The 23,230-nt window shown below is 37.1% G+C and overlaps 1 protein-coding gene across 1 annotated transcript in view; it reads right to left on the bottom strand.

Moving 5' to 3' along the window:
• The window catches only part of TMPRSS15 (transmembrane serine protease 15), a gene marked incomplete at both ends in the record, with an annotated part of 146,367 nt that continues 123,137 nt past the window's right edge, over positions 1 to 23,230 (bottom strand). The window contains 6 exons of the mRNA XM_082625270.1: positions 1 to 156; positions 4,441 to 4,580; positions 7,763 to 7,858; positions 8,773 to 8,954; positions 22,229 to 22,403; positions 23,128 to 23,177. Coding sequence (XP_082481396.1) covers positions 1 to 156; positions 4,441 to 4,580; positions 7,763 to 7,858; positions 8,773 to 8,954; positions 22,229 to 22,403; positions 23,128 to 23,177 — 799 coding nt within the window. The remainder of the gene's footprint in view (positions 157 to 4,440; positions 4,581 to 7,762; positions 7,859 to 8,772; positions 8,955 to 22,228; positions 22,404 to 23,127; positions 23,178 to 23,230) is intronic.

Raw genomic sequence — 23,230 nt, forward strand, 5'->3', positions numbered from 1 at the left:
CTAATGTAGAAAACTTTGTATCCATTCTGTGAACCTCGGGACCCGGGAGTATACCCCTGGGCGATTAGGCAGTGCACACTGGTATCCAAATGACGTCACACCAACCAGGAACCATCTGTTGTTTTCTTGGCATGTAAGTGGTCCTCCTGAATCCCCCTAAAGAGTAAATTGCAAAAGAAAATTGTAGATGTGTGATCAATTTATATATATATATATATATATATATATATATATATATATATATAAGCAAATAAGTTCAAAACTGAAGATCAAAAATATGGTTTAGTTGCTGTTGCAAGTCATCTGTAAATATTCTCACCATCACTCTAGGTCAAGAATTAGAAACTTTCTCTGCTCAGTAAGTACACAGAGAAACTCTGGCAACTAAAACAAAATTTATATGCAATTTTTTATGATTCACTCTTATAGAAAGCATTTCCTTGCTTTAAGTATGGCATTTTAATGGGTACCAAGAAATTTTCTAAGGCACAACTCTGAGAGCATCCCAACCAAAATACATGTTAAAAGCTAATCCTTTTATTAAAGGAGATATGTCCTAAGTATTATGGGGGCTTTGTGGTAAGACAATATTCCACATTATGTGCTTTAGGATAACTAATAACTCACACATAAAGTTGGTTTTAGTTCTCTTGGGCAGCATTAATTTTTTGGCATTAGACAAGCACAGTCAGATTTGAAAAAAATATTTCAACTGAAATAGTCACATTTATGATATAATTTCTAGTGAGAGGCACACATTTTCATCTATCTTGATGAAATGCTTTTAATTTCATAAATGTTAATTACAGCAATTCCTAGTTGAGTTAATTACATGGATTTTATTTCCACAGGATTATTCCTGTGTAATGCAAATGAACATAATGCAAATGTATAGTACCGTTATTTAATGATAGAGAATTGACAAATATTTTCCCACATTAATTGTGAAAGCATTTTAAATTAATCTTTTCTTTTTTATATTTATGAAGGAACTTAAAGCCTTGTGTACTTTGGTAAATCACTGGTACAATAGAATATTTCAGCTAAGCTTATGTAAAAAAGTATCCTGAGAGACATTTTGCCTGATTCTTTATCAACTTTGGGACTTATATTTAAGGGAAAAAAATGTGGTCTAGAAAATCACCCTTTCTCTCCTGAGGGAGAGGAGCATAAATCTCATTGGCAACCACGGGTTACTCCTTTTCTAGATGTAACAAATGCGTTCAAGCTGTTTGAAGGCGGGGATTGTGATTGTACTTCTGCATCCTAAGCCCTTAGTTCATAATATGGTTCAGAAATATTTACGGAACAGTGTCAATTCAAGGTAAGAATAAATACTGACTCAAAGTGATACGTGACTTAGAAGTTAGTAAAAATAAACCTCAAATGTTTGGGTATTTTAAAAAGGAGTCATTTTGTTTGCTTCATATTTTCAAAAATAATTTCATATTTTTAAAAAGACAGTAGAATCCAGACGTTGATTACTTGAACAAGGATTTTAAATTACCCAGCACATATTGGCTCAGTGGCTGTTATTCAAAGAATCCACCAGCAGGCCTGAGGCCAAACAGCTGAGTGTTCTGTCTGGGTCTATCATTTCCCATCATCTAACTACATACACCATTTCAGTTCTACTCTGTTACTTCTCCTCGCCTTCATTTTCTGATTTGTTCAATGAAGTTATTTCCTTCCATTATCTCAGAGATGTGTAAGTACTTCAAAAATATGAGTGAATGTCCAGACCATAAAGTATTAACCTAAAATTTATGTTTCTATGGAGATGCTATATTTATAAAGAAAAACAAAAATCATTAACTTCTTTGACTGAACATCTGAGTATAAGGGTTGGAGACCATTTTTATTTAGGGTAGTGGTTCTTAAACCTTGGATTGCATCAGAATCACCTGAGGGCTTGCTCACACAGACATTGCTGGGCCTCCGCCTCTAGAGTTTCTGATTCAGTGACTCTCTGGCAAGGCCAAGAATTTGCACCTATAACCAGATTTCAGGTGATGCTGATCTCCTGGATTGGAGGCCACACTTCGAAAACCAGTAGTGTATAGAACAAATCTCAGAATAGTCAGCAGAATGGATTTGCTCTTTGTGTCATTCACTTAGTTTTATAGAGAGAGGACTTATGACAGACATTCATGGTGCCTTAAAATCCAAACAGCTGCCTAGCAAGAACAAGCCTTTGGGAAGCCAGAAGATATTCAAGAACATGTGAATGACTAATAAGGCAAATTCTTCACCACTCTAGGGAAAAAATAATGCTTTGAAGAACTTATTCAAGTGATATATCAATAGTAACATATGCATAATTTAAAATAATGTATCCTTATGTAATCAGTTCTCCTTTTTAACACAATATTAAAGATGAACAAAGAAAATCATGTAACTCTCTAAACAATCAGTTACTCAATCATGATAACATTATATTACACAAGGTATTGCCTTGTGTGGGAGCTTTCTTACTTGCTAATGAATAACGTACTAAAACTATCTAGAAATTGGAACCAAATATGAGATTTCAGAGATCTGGCATGAGTTGCTGGCTTAATGTAACCCAAGCATCGATAACATCAGCAGTCATATTTTCTACCTAGTGCATGAAGTGTCTGCCACACAACCCCCATTAACTCTAATTGAAGTTATACAGCTGATTTCCCTTCTGAGCAATAATTCTATAAATCTCCCTCTAAGTGGCAATATATCTTACCTTTAGTACGCTTCTCATTTTAAAAGGAAAGTATAAGAGAAAAATTGTAAACAAGAATGCTATCCTATTCGTCTTGAATATGCAACTGTCATCAAAGCAGAATAAATGTAAAACTAAGCTGAACATTTAAGATGACATGAGACATTGGCTTCACTAGAGAACACATATTCAGATCCACCTGTGTAACTGTCTGTTAAGAAAGTCTTGTATTCAGTCCAATTATTATGACATATGTATTAGTATGTGTTCATATAGATAACAAGTTGTTTACACTAACAAAGTGAAGCCATTTCCTCACAGTATAGATTGCTAATCTGCATTTGTAGATTATTCATTTGCTCAGTATTGCTATCAGGTTTAATCTAATCCAGTAGATGTTAGTGCATTAATATTTTATTAATTTTCAAGTATAGAAAATATGCTCCAAAATTTATTTACAAAATCTCATAATAAAAATTGTTAATATTTTTGTGCAAGTACTTAATGCCTTACACGTGTTATCTCTTTTAAACCTCTCAATAATACCTAAGTGACTTGCCCAGACTCACTGGTAAGTGTTAAAGCAAGGGTCAAAAAAGTAGTTTGAGCACAGAATCCATGCTTTCATGGCTAGTTCATACTGCACCTAAAATTTAATTATAAATCTAAAATCTAGCAGAATTTACTTTTTATTTGTTGAATGTATATAGATTTCATGGAGCTGATAGATGGCTACATTATTTCTAGGTAGAAATAGAGACACAGTTGTAGAGAACAAACGTATGGACACCAAGGCGGGAAAGTGGCAGGGATGGTGGTGGTGTGATGAATTGGGAGAGTGGGATTGACATATACACACTAATCTGTATAAAATAGATAACTAATAAGAACCTGCTGAATAAAAAAATAAATAAAATTCAAAAAATAAAAATATAAACAAAAGCAAAAAAAAAGAAGTTTTATCTTCCAAGAGAGTTAGTTTGTGGATAAGAGTTTTTTTTTTGAAAGCCACACTAGTCAAAAGAATGAGCAAAAAATCACACCTCTCTAAAAAGTTCCAATTGAAAACCTCTTTAGGACACTGGATGCCAACTTATTAGTGCTTCTATTTACTTATTTTAATGTTATTCTCAAAGTATATGTATTTTTAAATAAATCATTTTTTTATTCTGTAAAAAACAAAACAAGACAAAAAAAAAAAAAAAACCTAGTGATACTTCAAACATATTGCAGGCTCTCCAGGTTGGTTTTCATCCAGAAATTATTCTGGGTCACTGGACACCTGGACTAGACTCTAAATCAGGGTTGAGAATTAAAGGAGTACAGGCCAATTTGGCCCACAGACCTGTTGTTCTTTGATTTGTTTGAATAGGGTTTTAAAGAATTTGAAATTTGAAAATAAATGATTCTAGCTAAGGTACATACTCTCCAGCTCACCCCCAGGCCCACTACTTCATATTTTTCCTGGCAGTCAGACACATCCACATGTTATGCCTAGTCTCTAAAGACATCTGATTTGTAACCTTTGTTGATAAAAATTAGTTCTGTTTCTAATGCTCAGGTCCACCCAGGAGTACTATGCAAATAAGCCACAAATAAAAGTGAAAAGTCACAGTTTTGTAAACGAGGAAATGAAATTAAGACCCTGATGATTTCTGCACTCCCTAATCATTGTTGAGTGATGAACTCATCATGTAGCAATGCTTTCTGGAAATATTGGGTGAGCAGTTTTACATATTTACCTGACAAGAATCTACACCTCCTTCTTCATAGCCTGCACACACCATATTTTCTGTAATGTTACACTCTGGCATCTCTTGTTGGCATTTCTCATTTGATAGAAGGGGAACATCAGCTTCTTGCAGTATGTCTGCAGGAGGACCTGTTCAAAATGGATAATGCAGCCAGCCAGTCAGAAGTGATCAACATGCATCATTGAAGGAGCCACCATCAGTCTTTTTTATTTCAACAGTTCACTCTCATTACCGAGTACTGTGTGTATACATAATGGAACTAAATGCTAAAAGCACATAATAAAGCCCATCTGCAGATTTTGCCAAGTGGGTAACAGTAAAGCACTTCTTTAGTTCCCAAGGTTTAGCAGGGATGGTGGATTGGACTAGACGGTCTTTAGGTATTTTCAGTAATTTCAAATGGTTACAGCATTGCTTATGGGGGAAAAAAGCCCGCCAACACAAAAAGTTTCATTCATGGAAATCAGCAAAGTCTCAGAAATCCAGCAGTGCTTTTCATTTGGCACCTGAAGAGGTGCTCCCTTATAATGGCATTCAGCTCCTTCGTGGGGCTGTATGAGCAAACAGGTGCGTACTGAACAGGAGACGAAGCTCAGAGGAACTGTGCCCTGGTCTCAGGGCAATCAGCTTGCCATCCACATGCAGGGGAAGAGAAAGGAGGCATTTAGTAGCAGAGTATACTTCCATGCTTTTCACAAAATGACTCATCTACTGAAAGCATGAATCTCTGTTTACCGAAATACTAATCCCAAGAGGGATGTAAAAAAAGCAGGTGTCTAGTGCGCCAAGAAAAGGTACATGATAAGCACTTTCTAATAATTAACAATTCTATTTGCTTTCTCAAGAAAGGCAGAAAGTTGAAAATAAGCTAGTACATTTGACAGCCAGTGTTGTTGCAAAAATGTATGTGCTCTCATTTCTAGCTAAGTTTTATCACCACACTAAAAAGACAAGAAACAAATGCGCACGTGCACAGAGGTGCAAAGCAATGTATGTGTAATCAGTGGTGTGTTAGTAAATGTTTAATAACTGATTTTTCAAGAAATAAAAACAAAGCCCCACTGTGTATTGTCTGCCAAATTGCCTGTTGCAAACACTCCAAACATTTCAAAGTACCGGTATGACAGCGAGCATGAAGTTGGGAGCTGATACCAGCTGGTGCCAGTGACTTCAGAGGCTGGATGACTTTTAAAGTTTGACAATGAACTTTAATTTTAAAAAGCGATTTAGAGAAGTTAAGATGGGGGAGAACTTTAAGCATCTCACTGTCATTTGTTCTATGAAGACTGAGGATGGGCTGGTAGAATTAGTTTTAGAATAAAAATCAAAGAAAATTTTGCTGCTTGTCAAGGAAGAAAAAATTGGATATATGATAAAACTTTTTGGTAGAAAAAAATTTGAGCAGTGTTCTTACATTTGATACTTGTCAACATGAGTTACCATAAGGATAATTGAAAATATATGTATTCATACCAAAAAACCCACATAAAAATGTCAGTGAAGTTATTTAAGTTTACTAGTTGCCTTAATTTAATCAAATAATACTTCTTTCTCTCTTAGTAAGCAACATGTTCATGACCTTAAAAAATTAATTAGTGTAATATACTCAAAGGGGAAAAACTGGGGGTTTAGAAGTAGTTGGAAACCCTAAGAAAAAGTTCATAAAATTTGTTAAACTTGCCACACCCAAGAAGTATTTAAAAGTGATCTGTTTATTCCTAAATGAAATTGATCTCAGATGCAGATGTTTTTCTTGGCTCCATACCACTCCTAGAGACTTTTCCTAAGTCAATTAAATGCATAGCTTTAGTAACAATAAGCAAATGTGAGCAAGTTTACTCAACTCTTAAAATAATAATAATTTCCTATGGAATAAAGAGTCTTAAATTTTGTTAGTAGATAATTTGCTTTTGAAGAGTACATTGTGGTCATAAATGTCTTTTAGCTTGAAGTCTGATAGAGAAAACATCTATCTAAGAATCATTTTTACTCTTTAGATTTCAAATTTAATAAGTCATGACATTTTTCAAGTGGAGGAAATACAATAATATACAGACTTTGACTTCAACATACTTTATGGGCAGCAGAAATGAAGCATTTCAACAACATAACGTAATTGCAGTGGAGAACCTTTGTCAGAATCATCAGGCAAGGGTTTGACTTAGATTTTATGCTCTCTTTTACAAGAAGTAAGGATATTTTAGCTGTGAATCCTTTGCTTCTGGGACATGCACCTCTCCACAAGATTTTGTGCCTTTTCATCTTAAATGCAATTGGGATTTTTAAATATCATGGATATGACCTGTTGTAACTCTAGAGACCAGGTTTTTCCACCCAACAATAGTGTTGTTCCTTGTTGCTTAACTATTAGTGAGTGGTCAAACTCGAGCCTAGATGGAGTAACTCCTATTAGGAATTTTGAAACCAGTGAACCTTGCAGTTACGTTTAGAGGGTTTGAAATACTAGAATGCTTAAAAAGAAAAAAAGTGTGGTTATTTGTTTTCCATTGTAAGACCTGCTTTATTTGCCATGAAGAAAGAAAATAAATTTCCCAATTTAACTGTGGCATTTTTTTATTTTACATAGTTTAATGTGAAAAAATGTACATCTTAGAGTTGATGAAATATTGCAAGGATATTGAAAAAAAATTTATCAAGGTATCATTGACATACAACATTATATTATTTTCAGGTGTACAGTGTAATTTGATATTCTTTGTTTGGAAAACATGCTATTAAATAATGCTGGTGAGTCAATGGTTTATTAATTTATAGTCTTCAATGTAAGATTCATGCCATATATGAGTCTTCTTGTCAGTAGGCGGAATTAGCACCTTGAAACTGATTCCCTTCTCATCTTAGGGAATGTGAGTGTGAAACATTTATATGATAAATACAAATAGTTTTATTGATTTGGAAAATGTAACAGTTAATAATTTGGCTTTTGATGAGACCTTATCCATATGCTTTATAAAAATACATTTTTGTAGCCTTTGGTTATATCATTTCAATAGGTATATATTTTCATCAGAGAGTTTATAATACTAAATTTAGATATTGAGTTTAGGGAATGCTTGAATTTCCCTCTAATAACAATTATAGTTTTATAATATGCTCCATGCAATTTGGAAAAAACAATTTAACTATATAAATATGCAACATATGAATATAAGCCAGACAGTGATTTTAATAGATACTGCAGAAAATTGTTAGAGTATAAGAGTTTTTTAAAATGTTGAAAATATTCACAGGATAGAGCAACAGCATGCTTTTTGCTAATAGGCGTTTCCTATTGAGTCTGATAATTTACCTTGATATACAAGTGTTCCCCAGCCAGCAATAGAACAAATTCTTCCAGGAGGAAAAACTTGATTTTCTTCGGGTAAGCAAATAGGTTGTATATAATCTGTAAACATGAAAGAAAACAAGAACAGACACACATTCATTTCCAAAAGTTTTAAAAATCAATCATTTTCAACATTTCATCTAAAAAAAACCCTTGCATTTTCATTTTATCCTGCCTGGACATTTTTTAGACATCAATCTTGGTGGCTGACTTTTTCAGCCTTTCTCCAACGGTTTGCAAGCCTCCTAACTTTCATTCAACATCCATGACATGTAAAACCGAAGGCAGACACAAAAGTGAATAAAAGGATAGGGCTAATACAACGAACTACAGCAATCATCTGCCTTTGTTAAGTGCTCTCATGCATGCGGAGACAGAATTCCAGAGGAGCACAAGGATGCACTCTCCCTTGACTGGGCCCTGGGAAAGTCTTCAGAGTAAAGGTTGGAGCTGAGCAGATCCCTTCAGGATAAATTTCACTCCCTCAGGTGATTTCTTGCACCTTCTCTAGGTATTTGGAGGAAATCCTCCATCTGCCATTTTATTAATATTATTGAATCTCCTTTATGAATGACCATTCTTACTCACTTCGCTCTTTGAACATATGCTTGTTTCTCACTTTGTCCTACTCCGGTCTTTGTGGCAGATGGACCTATCTTTCTTTCCCAGAGAAACATAGATGGCACGCAATAGAGCATGGCCTATTATCTCTGGGCTGCTCCTTGGAGTTTACTGACATAAAAGGCTCTGAGAGTTGTATTTTACTGTTCAATTTTCTAGAAAGTTGGATTTAAGCACCGTGATGAAGGTAATTTAATGTGTTTCTCTACATTCCCCAATTCCATTTAAATTATAGTGATTTCTATAACAAATTATCCAACTTTTATGGACTATTAATGCACTGGTACTGATATTTCAAATCTAATTTTGAATTAATTGGGGCAGATAAGATGACTAAAACTGATTTCTCTTACCTGTGTAATTCACTTTCAATTCAAGATGCATCATGGCAATGTCACTGTCCTTTCTCCGTATATTGTAGTGTGGATTAATGACAATTTGGTCTATCAACCGAGTTTCTATTTGAGGAGAAGTCAAATTCAATGTCATATGCAGGCCTAGGACTGCTTTCCACTTAGATGGCTCTAAATTTCTCCTAAAGTTTATGAAAAAGAAGAATAAGAAACTCTCCATCCACCACAGTTACTTTGTAGAGATCTTCACAGTAGGTATTTCAGAATTATGTGTTCCCATCCTCAAATATTCTTGAATTTCTTTGAAGAATTCTTCTTTAAAAATATTTCCTTAATTTCAATTTTTTCTGATCAGATCATAGAGGAGGCGTTAATTTGTGCTAATGTCTATAACTTCTCTTAAGTCATCTCTTAATCTCTGGTTCTAGCTTGTGGTTTTCAACTTCCGTTTCCCATTAGAATCACCTGGAATGCTTTTAAATAACACTGTTACCTGCTCCCCCTTCTCCATCTCTGGTTTAATGAGTCTGGGATGGAGAGGGGTATTTTAAAAATTCATTTTTCAGTTAAATCTCCATGTTGATGGTAATGCATAGCCAGGTTTGAGAAACGCTGCTTTAGATCATATTCCAGTGTGGAGACTGCATCTTTGTCCAGGGTTTCCCTTAGCAACCACAGTAGCTATGGTAACAATGGAAGGAGGTTCAGCAGCATCTCCTGTTTAGAAGGTCACTAAATTCACACAGAGTTCACATAAACAGTAAAACCTATTATGATGTTTATAAGCTAATATATGAGCTTGAGTAATTTCCACACATAATGAACTTGAAAAATTTTTCATACACAATGTTGACCATTGATAATGTAGTGGTAAAAGGTAACATTTGTGTTATAGGCAGATTAAATTGGAGAGTATATTAGAATCTGAAAGTGTACAGGGACTCCTAAATGTGTTACTGGCCTGCAACATCTTCACGCCAAGAAATTACCAGTGAGCAGTTGGAATTAAGCCAACTGAGCCATATTCACAATGAAGTCAAAATTCAATAACTGCAGGCTTCCCTGGCGGCGCAGTGGTTGAGAGTCTGCCTGCTGATGCAGGGGACGCGGGTTCGTGCCCCAGTCTGGGAAGATCCCACATGCCATGGAGCGGCTGGGCCTGTGAGCCATGGCCACTGAGCCTGCGCATCCGGAGCCTGTGCTCCACAATGGGAGAGGCCACAACAGTGAGAGAAAAAAAAAATTCAGTAACTGCAATTAGAGCAGAGCTAGTGATTTAATTCTCAAGAGTTTCAAATGCTTAGTTTAACATGGTATTTCAAATGTTAAAATACAAGTCACTTACAAATATATAAATATATAAAGAGCATGAAGTTATTTCAAGTCCATCTGTTTATCTTTTTATCTATCTATACATTACATTGTTATATTTCCTAAAGGATTATGTTTGATCAAGTAGCAGTCTTCAGTAAAGCCGATGAATGCCCAAGCATCCAGTAAGCACCTGCTGATAACTGCACTGCCTTAAAATCTGAGGAACCTTGCTAAGTGCTTTATAGCAGTAAAATGACTCCTATTTATGGAGAAGCTGTTTTGTGCCAAGTGTAGTGCCAAACACTTTGCATCATCTCATTTCACCTTTAACACAGTTCTATGGATTTTACAATTAGAACAAACTGGGTGCTAGCAGTTTAAAATGGTAGGGTAGAGAGGATCGGTGCTGACCAGCACTCACCAGCCTGAGATGCTTGTCTGCTCACCCACTGGCGCAGGTAGGGGCTGGGAACTGAGGCTCGGGCTTTGGAGGTCAGACCACAGGGAGAGGACTGGGGTTGGCTGTGTGAAGACAGCCTAAAGGGGGCTACTGCACCACGGCTAACAGGGAGGGAGCCTGGGGAAAAGTCTGGACCTGCTGGAGAGGCAAGAGACAGTTGTTTCAGGGTGCACAAGGAGAGGGAATTTCTGTTCTGTGTGCTCACAGAAGGCAGAGCACTGCCTAAGTGAGCTCCAGAGATGGGCGTGAGCTGCGGCTATCATCTGTGCCCACAGACGGGCACAGACCACTAATGCTGTTGCTGCTGCAACCAAGAATCCTGTGTGCAAGCACAGGTCACTACCCACACCACCCTGGGAGCCTGTGAAGCCCACCAATGCCAGTGTCCCATGATCCAGGAGCAACTTTCCCGGGAGAACACATGGCATGCCTCAGGCTGGTGCAACATCAGGCCGGCCTCTGCCACCTCAGGCTCGCCCTGCATTCCAATTATGACTACTGTACCCCTCCCTCTCCCTGGCCTGAATGAGCAAGACCACCAATTCGGCTGCTGCTTTAAGCCCCTCCTGTCTGGGCAGGGAACATAGGCCTGAGGGTGGCCTACATGAAGAGTTGGGGTCAAAACAAAAGCTGAACCCCAGGAGCTGTGCGAACAAAGAAGAGAAAGGGAAATTTCTCTGTGCAGCCTCAGGAGCAGAAGATTAAATCCCTGCAATCAACTTGATAAACTCTGTATCTGAGGAATATCTGAATAGACAACAAATGTTCCCAAAATTGAGGTGGTGGACTTTGGGAGCAACTGCAGACTTGGGGTTTGCTTTCTGTGTCTGATTTGTTTTTGGTCTTATATTTAACTTAGTTTAGCTTTTAGTGCTTGTTATCATTGGTGGATTTGTTTATTGGTTTGGTTGCTCTCTTCCTTTTTTATTTCATTTTGTGAGTGTTTGTCTATGTTTCTTTGTGTGATTTTGTCTGTTTAGATTTGCTTTTACCATTTGTCCTATGGTCCTGTCTGTTCGTATTTTTGTTTGTTTGTTTTTATCACTGCATGTGTGCATGTTTCTTTGTGTGATTCTGTCTATTTAGGTTTGCTTTACCATTTGTCCTTGAGTTCTGTCTGTTTGTTGTTGTTGTTGTGTTTTGTTTCTTTCTTTCTTTTTATGACTGTGTGTGTGTATGTTTCTTTGTGTGACTTCGTCTGTTTAGTTTTGCTTTTACCATTTGTTTTGAGGTTCTGTCTGTTTTTTTTGTTCTTCTTTTCCTTCTGAGCCATGCAGCTGGCAGGGTCTTGGTGCTCCAGCCTACTGTCAGGCCTGAGCCTCTGAGGTGGGAGAACTGAGGCCAGGATATTGGACCAAAAGAGACCCCCCAGCCCCACATAATATTAATCAGTGAGAGCTCTCCCAGAGATCTCCATCTCAGCACTAAAACCCAGCTCCACCCAACGGCCAGCAAACTCCAGTGCTGGACGCCCTATGACAAACAACTAATAAGAGAAGAACACAACCCCACCCATTAGCGGAGAAGCTGCCTAATGTCATACTAAGTCCACAGACACCCCAAAACACACCACCGGACATGGCCCCTGCCCAACAGAAGGACAAAATCCAGCCCCAACTCCCAGAACACAGGCATGAGTCCCTCTCCACCAGGAAGCCTACACAAGACACTGAACCAACCTCATCCATAGTGGGCAGACACCAAAAATAACAGGAACTACAAACCTGCCGCCTGTGAAAAGTAGATCCCAAACACAGTAAACAAAATGAAAACACAGAGATATATGCAGCAGATGAAGGAGCAAGGTAAAAACCCTCCAGATGAAAAAAGTGAAGAGGAAATAGACAGTCTACCTGAAAAAGAATGCAGACTAATGATAGGAAAGATGATCCAAATCTTGGAAAAAATACAAGAAACATTTAACAAAGACTTAGAAGAAATAAAGAGCAAACAAACAATGATGAACAACACAATAAATGAAATTAAAAATACTCTAGAAGGAATCAATAGCAGAATAACTCATGCAAAAGAACGGGTAAGTGACCTGGAAGATAGAATATTGGAAATAACTGCCACAGAGCAGAATAAAGAAAAAAGAATGAAAAGAATTAAGGACAGTCTCAGAGACACACCAACCTTTGAATTATAGGGGTCCCAGAAGGAGAAGAGAGAGAGAAAGGACCTGAGAAAATATTTGAAGAGATTATCAAGCCTTGGTAAATTTAAGAAAACTGAAAATGTATCAAGTGTCTTTTCTGACTACAACACTATGAGACTAGATATCAATTACAGGAAAAAATTGTAAAAAATACAAACACATGGAGGCTAAACAATATGTGACTAAATAACTAAGAGATCACTGAAGAAATAAAAGAGGAAATCAAAAAATACCTAGAAACAAATGACAGTGAAAACACAACTACCCCAAACCTATGGGATGCAGCAAAAGCAGTTCTAAGAAGGAAGTTTATAGCAATACAATCTTACCTCAAGAAACAAGAAAAATCTCAAATAAAAAAACTAACCTTATCCCTAAAGCAATTAGAGAGAGAACAAAAAGCCCCCCAAATTTAGCAGAAGGGAAGAAATTATAAAGATCAGATCAGAAATAAATGAAAAAGAAATGAAGGAAACAATAGCAAACATCCATAAAAACAAAAGCTGGTTCTTTGAGAACATAAACAAAATTGATAAACCATTAGCCAGACTCATTAAAAAAAAAAAGGGAGAAGACTCAAATCAACAGAATTAGAACAAAAAAGGAGAAGTAACAACTGACACTACAGAAATACAAAGGATCATGAGAGATTACTACAAGCAACTATATGTCAATAAAATGGACAACCTGAAAGAAATGGACAAATTCTTAAGTACAACCTTCCAAGACTGAACCAGGAAGAAATATAAAATATAAATAGACCATTCACAAGCACTGAGATTGAAACTGTGATTAAAAATCTTCCAACAAACAAAAACCCAGGATCTGATGGCTTCACAGGCGAATTCTATCAAAAATTTAGAGAAGAGCTAACACCTATCCTTCTCAAACTCTTCCAAAATATAGCAGAGGGAAGAACACTCCCAAACTCATTCTACGAGGCCACCAACACCTTGACACCAAAACCAGACAAAGATGTCACAAAAAAAGAAAACTACAGACTAATATCACCAATGAACATAGATGCAAAAATCCTCAACAAAATACTAGCAAACAGAGTCAAACAGCACATTAAAAAGATCATACACCATGATCAAGTGGAGTTTATCCCAGGAATGCAAGGATTCTTCAATATATGCAAGGCCATATATGACAAACCCACAGCCAACTTCATTCTCAATTGTGAAAAACTGAAACCATTTCCACTAAGATCAGGAACAAGACAAGCTTGCCCACTCTCACCACTATTATTCAACATAGTTTTGGAACTTTTAGCCATGACAATCATAGAAGAAAAATAAATAAAAGGAATCCAAATCGGAAAAGAAGAAGTAAACCTGTCACTGTTTGCAGATGACATGATACGATACATAGAGAATCCTAAAGATGTTACCAGAAAACTATGAGAGCTAATCAATGAATTAGTTAAAGTAGCAGGATACAAAACTAATGCACAGAAATCTCTTACATTCCTATACTCTAATAATGAACAATCTGAAAGAGAAATTAAGGAAACACTCCCATTTACCACTGCAACAAAAAGAATAAAATACCTAGGAATAAACCTACCTAAGGAGACAAAGAAGCTGTATGCAGAAAACTATAAGACATTGATGAAAGAAATTAAAGACAATACAAACAGATGGAGAGATATACCACGTTCTTGGATTAGAAGAATCAACATTGTGAAAATAACTATACTACCCAAAGCAATCTACAGATTCAATGCAATCCCTATCAAACTACCAATGGCAGTTTTCACAGAACTAGAACATAAAAATTCACAATTTGCATGGAAACACAAAAGACCACAAATAGCCAAAGCAATCTTGAGAACAAAAAATATGCTGGAGGAATCAGTCTCTCTGACTTCAGAATATACTACAAAGCTACAGTAATCAAAACAGTATGGTACTGGCACAAAAACGGAAATATAGATCAATGGAACAGGATGGAAAGCCTAGAGAAAAACCCACGCCCATATGGTCAACTTATCTTTGATAAAGGAGGCAAGAATATACAATGGAGAAAAGACAGCCTCTTCAATAAGTGATGCTGGGTAAACTGGACAGCTACACATAAAAGAATTAAATTAGAACACTTCCTAACATCATACCCCAAAATAAACCCAAAATGGATTAAAGACCTAAATGTAAGTCCAGACACTATAAAACTCTTAGAGGAAAACAGAGGCAGAACACTCTATGACATAAATCACAGCAAGATCCTTTTTGACCCACTTCCAAGAGAAACAGAGACAAAAACAAGAATAAACAAATGGGAGCTAATGAAACTTAAAAGTTTTTTCACAGCAAAGGAAACCATAAATAAGATGAAAAAACAACCCTCAGAATGGGAGAAAATATTTGCAAATGAAGCAACTGACAAAGGATTAATCTCCAAAATATACAAGCAGCTCATGCAGCTCAATATCAAAAAAAGGAACAACCCAATCCAAAAAGGGGCAGAAGACCTAAATAGACATTTCTCTAAAGAAGATATACAGATTGCCAACAAACATATGAAAGGATGCTCAACTTCACTAATTATTAGAGAAATGCAACTCAAAATCACAATGAGGTATCACCTCACACCAGTCAGACTGACCATCATCAAAAATTCTACAAACAATAAGTGCCAGAGAGGGTGTGGAGCAAAGGGAACCCTCTTGCACTGTTGGTGGGAAAGTAAATTGATACAGCCACTATGGAGATCAGTATGGAGGTTCCTTAAAAAACTAAAAATAAAACTACCATATGACCCAGCAATCCCACTACTGGGCATATACCCTGAGAAAACCATAATTGAAAAAGAGACATGTACCACAGTGTTCATTGCAACACTATTTACAATAGCCAGGACATGGAAGCAACCTAAATGTCTATTGACAGATGAATGGATAAAGATGTGGCACATAAGTACAATGGAATATTACTCAGTCATAAAAGGAAACGACATTGAGTTATTTGTGGAGAGGTGGATTGACCTAGATTCTGTCATACAGAGTGAAGTAAATCAGAAAGAGAAAAACAAATCCCGTATGCTAACACATATATATGGAATCTAAAAAAAAAAAAAAAAAGGTTCTGAAGAACCTGGAGGCAGGATGGAAATAAAGACACAGACATAGAGAATGGAATTGAGGACACAGGGAGGGGGAAGGTAAGCTGGGATGAAGTGGGAGAGTGGCATGGACATATATACACTACCAAATGTAAAATAGATAGTTAGTGGGAAGAAGCCACACAGCACAGGGAGATCAGCTCAGTGCTTTGTGACCTCCTAGAGGGGTGGGATAGGGAAGGTAGGAGGGAGGGAGTCGCAAGAGGGAAGAGTTATGGGGATATATGTATATGTATGCTGATTCACTTTGTTATACAACAGAAACTAACACAACATTGTAAAGCAATCATACTTTAATAAAGATGTTTAAAAAAATAGAAAGAAAAGAAAACACTATATAAAAGCTTTCCCCCATCGATTATAAGTTTTCCTGAAATATAGTTTGTTTAGGAAAGCGAGAATAAACTTAATTCTTTCCCTTAATTTCCAACTTTCAAAGTAGAAAACTGGAGCACCAGCACTCCCAGTGGTGACAAATGAGTTGTGTGTATTTTATGGAGGGACAGAGAAAGCCTCTCTGTGTTTGAGCGCAACTGATATTTGGTTAAGGTTATTCCATCAATTGTAGACACATTCTTTAAATGCTCAGAGTGGCGTGTTTGGGGCCTGTAGGCTCTCTTCGACCTGGGTCTGGGGGCTTCTGCCATACTCCACCAGTCTGGGAAAGCTTCCTCCCCTTCCAGCTGTGCCTTTGAATGGGGGATTGGATATGGAAATCTGGCACTGGGGTGCTCACTGTTCCTGGGATGTCTTTGTATGTAAGCTTTATAGTCTATACTGGTATGAAATACACATTCAAAATAAAATAAAGTCATGATGCTAAAATAAATAAATAAATAAAATAAAATGGTAGGGCAGAGACTTTATGTGGGACGGTCTGATTTTAGAGGCTTCCCTTGCACCAGGATACTGGGGAGCCTCATGTAGCTATGGGCAGGTTCTGTGGGAGAGACTGAGAACATGAGGAGCAGGTTGGGAGGCAGGAGAGGGAGACATTCCCGCTGCCGTTGGTTACCTGGGCTCAGGTAGGGGAGGATGTCTCTGCTCCTAGTGATTGGTGGCAGCTCCTTAACTCTCCAGGTGCTGGGCCAGGAGGGCATTATGTGCTGCAGAGGCCCTGTTTGATTATCAAAGTTCTTCTCACTTTCCCTTTTCCAGGTCAGAGGAATCAGTACTTTGGCCAAGTTGGACATAATGATAATTTCAGATGCTCTGACAGCACCCACTTCCACTGTCCTTTGGGACTCCCCTGCCCACTTTGACCTGTTCAGGAAGAAGGGGTAGGGTGAAATCTCCTCCCCGCTGTCCCGTCTCTGAGCTTCTTTCTCTGAGGACAAAGACTTGAGAATACAGAAGTCATAGCCAATGGTACTTAAATTTTATGAAGCAACTGAGAAATTTGCTAAAAATTCAGATTCCTAGTTTCTAGCTCTGGAGATTCTAATTTGGAAAGTTGGCATGGGACCCAAGAATCCATACTTTGTAATCACTGTTGGGATACTGAGCAATATAAAATCCTTCTAGCTTTTCCATTCATCCAAAACCAAGAAATGGGGGAAGAAAGCCTTCCGAGAAATCATTGCAGGTGAAGAAAAGGGACTTAATTATATTTCAAAATATTCTTGTTTCAAAGCATCTACATTCCAAAAAAGCAAGGAGAAGCTATAAGACAGAAGACAGGTGGGGATAGGAACAGGACATAATCCCATTGGATAGGCAGACCCCAATTCAGCTGAGGCTAAAGATGGCAGAAATAGCTTACCTTTAGGTAGAGAAAATTGGCTGAATTTCTGCTACATTTCACCTTTGCCTGTTCTGTCCAGAGTGTTTTTCTCAGAAGCAAGGGAAAGAAAGGTACAGTTTGATAGGAAACAGAAAGACATGTTCCTGACTTCTGTAACCTCAAAGCCTAGCATATTCCTTGTCACACAGTAGATGCTCCATAGATGTTGCACCGGATGGGATGAACTAGCGCTGCCCCACTCTATGTTGCTCTGTGCTGGGTTGTAAATAACTTCACTACTCTGAGCATAAGACTGTCCATTTGTACATGGAATTTTCATTGTGGTGGGAAGTAAATGTGGTAAGATAATTATGATAGAGCAACATAATATGCTAAAAGAAAAAAAAAGATCAATGGGACCGGATACTATAAATTGAAAATTTTTTATATTCTACCATTACTAATGGTGGCATAAAGCAACCTCAGCAAGTTTGCTTACCACCAATCCCAATCTTTACCCACAGCACAGAGCTTCTGGTCTCTATTAATCATTCTCCAATGAATGGGAAAGGATCCCTGAGAGAATAGCCAACTCCTTTTTTTAAAGGCAAGTAAAAATTAGAATGCCACTGAAATGTGGTGGTATTGTCAGAGAGCAAGAAAAATTTCAAGAATATCAGAGGTAATTTTTAAAGAATAAAGGAGTCACATTAAATGGGATAACACTAGCTAGCTTCAACAATTTGGGCATCATATAATAATCATAATAATTTTCCTAGTTAATAACATACACTGTTAATGAAGGCCCATGGGTCCATAAAGAAACTCAAAAGCAAAAAAGCAAAGTGTGTAAAAGGCAGTTGTATTGTGAAAGGAGGGTGGACAGGGAGGATGTGTTCAATTATTAGTCTTTATTTTGAGTAGGGACAAGATTGTCATACATGTGAGTATTTTTATTTCATTAAGTAGAAGCATGTTTTTAAAATAAAGGTATGCATTTATTTGTTTAAGTGTAATAAAAGAGAAGTAAGTACAGGGAACCAGGAGTAAGCCAAATAATCCTCAGCATTATTTGACATGGTGGATTATTTCTAGAAATTTAAGGAATCACCTTTGAGCTCCTTTCTTCACTTGACTCCCTGCCAGGACTATCCACGCACTTGTGATTGTCCTTTCATTTCACTCTTTGATTTTCCTTAGTTTTTCTTTCCCAGCTCTTTTCTTCTCAAAAATCTAAATATTTAGAATACTCTACAATTCTGCCTTCCACCTTCTTCTCTTCTTCATTAACAGTAATTCCATAGATGATCTCATCCAATGCCATGACTTTAAATACCATAAATATGCTGAAAACTTCCAAATTTGTGTTTTAATTCTTGACTTCTCCTCTGAACTTTAGATTCACGTACCTATGTGCCAATTGGCCAGTAAATACCACTTGGACTCTGGTAGGAAGTCTCAAGTTTAATATATAGAAATCAGAACTTTTATTCCCTTTCTAGTCCTGTTTCTTCCCATTTTCCTCATCTCAATAAATGATATCAACACTCATCCTGTTGCTCAGACCCAAATCTTTGGTTCTTCTACTTATCTATCTGTGATCACTAGCGAGTTTAGATAGCTCTAAGCATCTGAACTTACTAATGAGATCCAGACATTTGTCCAGCTTCCTCAGCCATAATCTTAGGGCCACCATTGTTTCTTTTTAACTGGTCCCCCCAATTTTATCCTTGCTCTCTCAGCAGTCTAATCACCACACAGATGCCTAATTAGATAATGTCACTCTTCTGCCTTCTAAATTGTCTCACTTCCCATTTACCATGGCCAACTGAATCCTCACCAGGGCTTAGGATCTGGTCTTGCCTACATCTCCAATCTTGTTCCTACCCCACTGCCAGTCACTTCCTGATCAACTGTGGTAGTTGGGCTTCTCAAGGTTTCTGGTTTCCTGCCCTAGACTATAATATAAGCGTTATTAGGGCAAAGACTTTGTTCGACTGTAGAGCACTATTATCTCCAAAACTTAGAACAATGCTTGGCACAAGATAAGTGCTCAATGACTGAATAGATATATGAAAAACAAGAAGCAATCCAGGAGCCAGAAAAATTGAGCACAACCAGTGGTCACACATAACAGCCAGGTAAAGAGAGGGGAGTTGTAAATAAAGCCATATCAGCACAATTAGTTACATGAAATAAATAAGGAAAAAGAGGGCACAGTAATGTGATCCAAGATGATGAATTAGTTCTCAAAGTAGAACTAGCTTCAGAGATCTGATGCTGGAACTTCTAGGAAATAAAACTTCTGGGTAGACTAATAATTATAATAAGATACCTGCTAACAAGAAGTGTGTTATTAAAAATAGTGTTAACAGAATAATGTCAAGGAAATGGGTTATATAATATGGGCCGTGGGTGACTTGAAGAATGCATAATTTTAAGGAGATGATACCAGGTTGCAAATTGGTAAAACCTATGAGAAAGGCAAAAATTAAAAGGTTCTAGTGAAGCAGTAAGAAATTTTTAATTATCAAAAATATGAATAGTAGGGCTTCCCTGGTGGCGCAGTGTTTGAGAATCTGCCTGCCAATGCAGGGGACACGGGTTCGAGCCCTGGTCTGGGAAGATCCCACATGCCGCGGAGCAACAAAGCCCGTGAGCCACAACTACTGAGCCTGTGCATCTGGAGCCTGTGCTCCGCAACGGGAGAGGCCGTGACAGTGAGAGGCCCGCGCACCGCGATGAAGAGTGGCCTCCTCTCTCCACAACTGGAGAAAGCCCTCGCACAGAAACGAAGACCCAACACAGCCAAAAATAAATAAATAAATTTATATATATATATAAAATATGAATAGCAACTCAAGCTTGAAATTCATTGGAAAATGAGTCAAGAACTATGCTATAACCAAAAACCAATAAGTCACTAATCTAATCTTGAAATCTCTACTCGCCTAGGAAAATGTTCTTCCTTTTTTGATCTGTAAAAATTACTATAATCTTGAAAAAGTATTATAGTATTTCTGCAACCTGAAGAAGACAATTTATTATTAGCTGATCTCCTAAAGCCATAAAAATAGGTAGATAAATAGAGAAATTAACTAAATCCATGATGTTTATTTTTTAGAGTAGGTTTAAATAGAAATGAAATAATTTTTAAAATATTATATTTGGGTAGATTCTGTATCCTAGACCTATTTAGTATGTTTGAGGCATTAAAAAGAATCCAAATTTTAAATTGTAATTTCACTATCAGTTAATTAGGTGATGCTATTTTATAGTCAATACTGATTAGAAAGTTGGTTTTCAGAGTTTTATTAGTGCAGTTAAATTAATTTAGCACTAAATAGAGTATAAATAGTAGTCTGTATTTCTTGCCATACCCCCAAACACCTCATTATGAAATCATCTACTTCAGAAATGATAACATCTATTTCAAGAAATCATTTTAATAAGAAATGAGGTAATCCATATGGTGCATTTGGTCTTCTCTGAAGAGCAAGTTAAAGAATGGAAGATTGGCAAGAGGCTTCTCTATGGGTAATTTCATCATTGATATATGTCTATTCAATAGATGTGATCCAGACTGGAAATCTATAAATGACCAGCCCACCCACCATGGAGACTGAATAGTGGTCCCTTCTGGGGTCCACTTCAGGGATGGTGATGACTGGGAAGGGGTATGAGAGGAATTTCCAGGTGATAGAAATGTTTTATGTCTTGATAGGAGTGTGGGTTATACAGGCTGATGCATTTTCAAAACTCATCAAGTTAGATACTTAAGATTATGCATTTTTTTTGCTATATATCAGTGGGAAAAAATGAAAAGAAGCATTAAACTCCAGTTGGTAGGTTTGCTTTACACAGTGGTATGGGTTCACAATTTTCAAACTACTTTTCCATTCTAAGCTTGAGCAAATCCATAGATATTTTGTGGACAGCACAAATAAGAGCTACAAATATAGAAGGAAAAAAGACTAGGATGTACCGTATGGTATATTATTTGAATTAGAGCTATCCTTATGAGTTCATATTTGTATGTACAGAGCTACGTCCATTGATAGGGTCTAGAATGGCTGCTCTAGAGGGAGAAGATAAATTCTAAAATTCAGCATGTATTTTGTCATATCAAAGAAAGAATTCGACATGGTTGATGTTAGTTCTAAGGTTTAGTTACAGTTAGCATCAAAATAGATCTGACTTGAGAAGTAAGGAAACATTTTTATGCTAATTCAGAGCAACGTGCTTACACATGAATTTCAAAGGGCACACCTTTTAATTTGTAACTTGAAGGCTATCTATACATGCTTTTTTTGACATTGACACTTTGCTGACAATAAATATTGTCCTAATTGGCTGATAACCAGCACAATTTATATAGTGAAAACTAATTTTATACCTTAAAAAATGCTTACCTTGTAAATAGGTGGAAATTTCAATTTTTATGTATGTATGAACCATAATACTTGATCCAAGGGTCTAATGAAGAGTAAATTTTAATTATACTTTCTCTATTTTTATACATGATTTTAATGGGAAAATGATTGGAAAGTTTATAATGTTATAAACAGCAGGAACATTTCCCTGCTGGGAGGGTTTGGGGAGGCTGCCTGAAATGGGATGCACAGTGTCTGCTGGGGTCACCTCGTTGGGGAGGGGCCAGCTGTGATATCACACTCACCCATACACGCAGTGGGCGGCCGACACCAGCCAGTCTCTGCTGACCAGAGAAGCCCCACAGAGCAGCTGGTCGTTATAATACAGAGCAACGATCCAAGGCCAGGCTCCTTCTCGGGAATTGCTTCCTCCAACGATCTTTGGGCTAATTTCTTGAGCCACCAGTTTTTTTCCACATGCTATTAAGATAATTGAAGAAAGAGCTTCTAGTTTATTTTGGTGGATTTCCTCTGGTCATGAAAATTGAGTGGATCACTGCAAAATAACTTTAGGTGACATAATGACTCTAAACAGAATGATTGTGATGACTGAATAGGAAACACTGATGCCACTGCTTCTGCCACCGTCTTCAGTAAAACCAAAAGACAGTCTTCATAATGTGTGGAGATTCCTTACTGATGTGCTGCAATTGACACTCCCTGTAGATCACAACAACAGGCTGAGAAGACTCAAGTTTCAAAGTGACATACAGGGTGATATTGGAGAAAACTGTACGCAGGCATGTTGACAGTTTTCATTGTTGCCATTGGAGTAAATCTCAGGAGCTTGAATGATGGAGGTATTATTACACAGAGAAGCTCAGGATGGTGTAATTTCAAGGCTTCACTACAGTACTCCCATAAGTATTAAGTGTACATTTTTAAAATTTTCACATATCACGGGGAAATTTAAAATTGACTCATAAAAAATAATCTTTTTCAAGATTTCAAAGGACATGGAAATTTGTGAAGTATAATACCTTACTTCTTAAATGCCTTTTTAAAATTCTGCCACCTCTGTCTGTGTTATCTACTATTAATGAAATTTTGTGCACATCCTTTTGGGTGTATCAATAAATTAAGAAAAATAAACAGAATTTTAAACTGAAGGCTTGAAGGAGAACAGGAGGAAATATTTACTTACATTTATGGTTACATTGTAACAGAATCAGTGAATCCTCTAAGCACTCTTTACTGTAATAGAAGAACAACTGTATTTCAAAAATGGTGCACACAAAATTTAAAGC

The sequence above is a fragment of the Mesoplodon mirus genome, assembly GCF_964341445.2.
Source record: "Mesoplodon mirus genome assembly, chromosome: 6".
NCBI classification, from domain to species: domain Eukaryota; kingdom Metazoa; phylum Chordata; class Mammalia; order Artiodactyla; family Ziphiidae; genus Mesoplodon; species Mesoplodon mirus.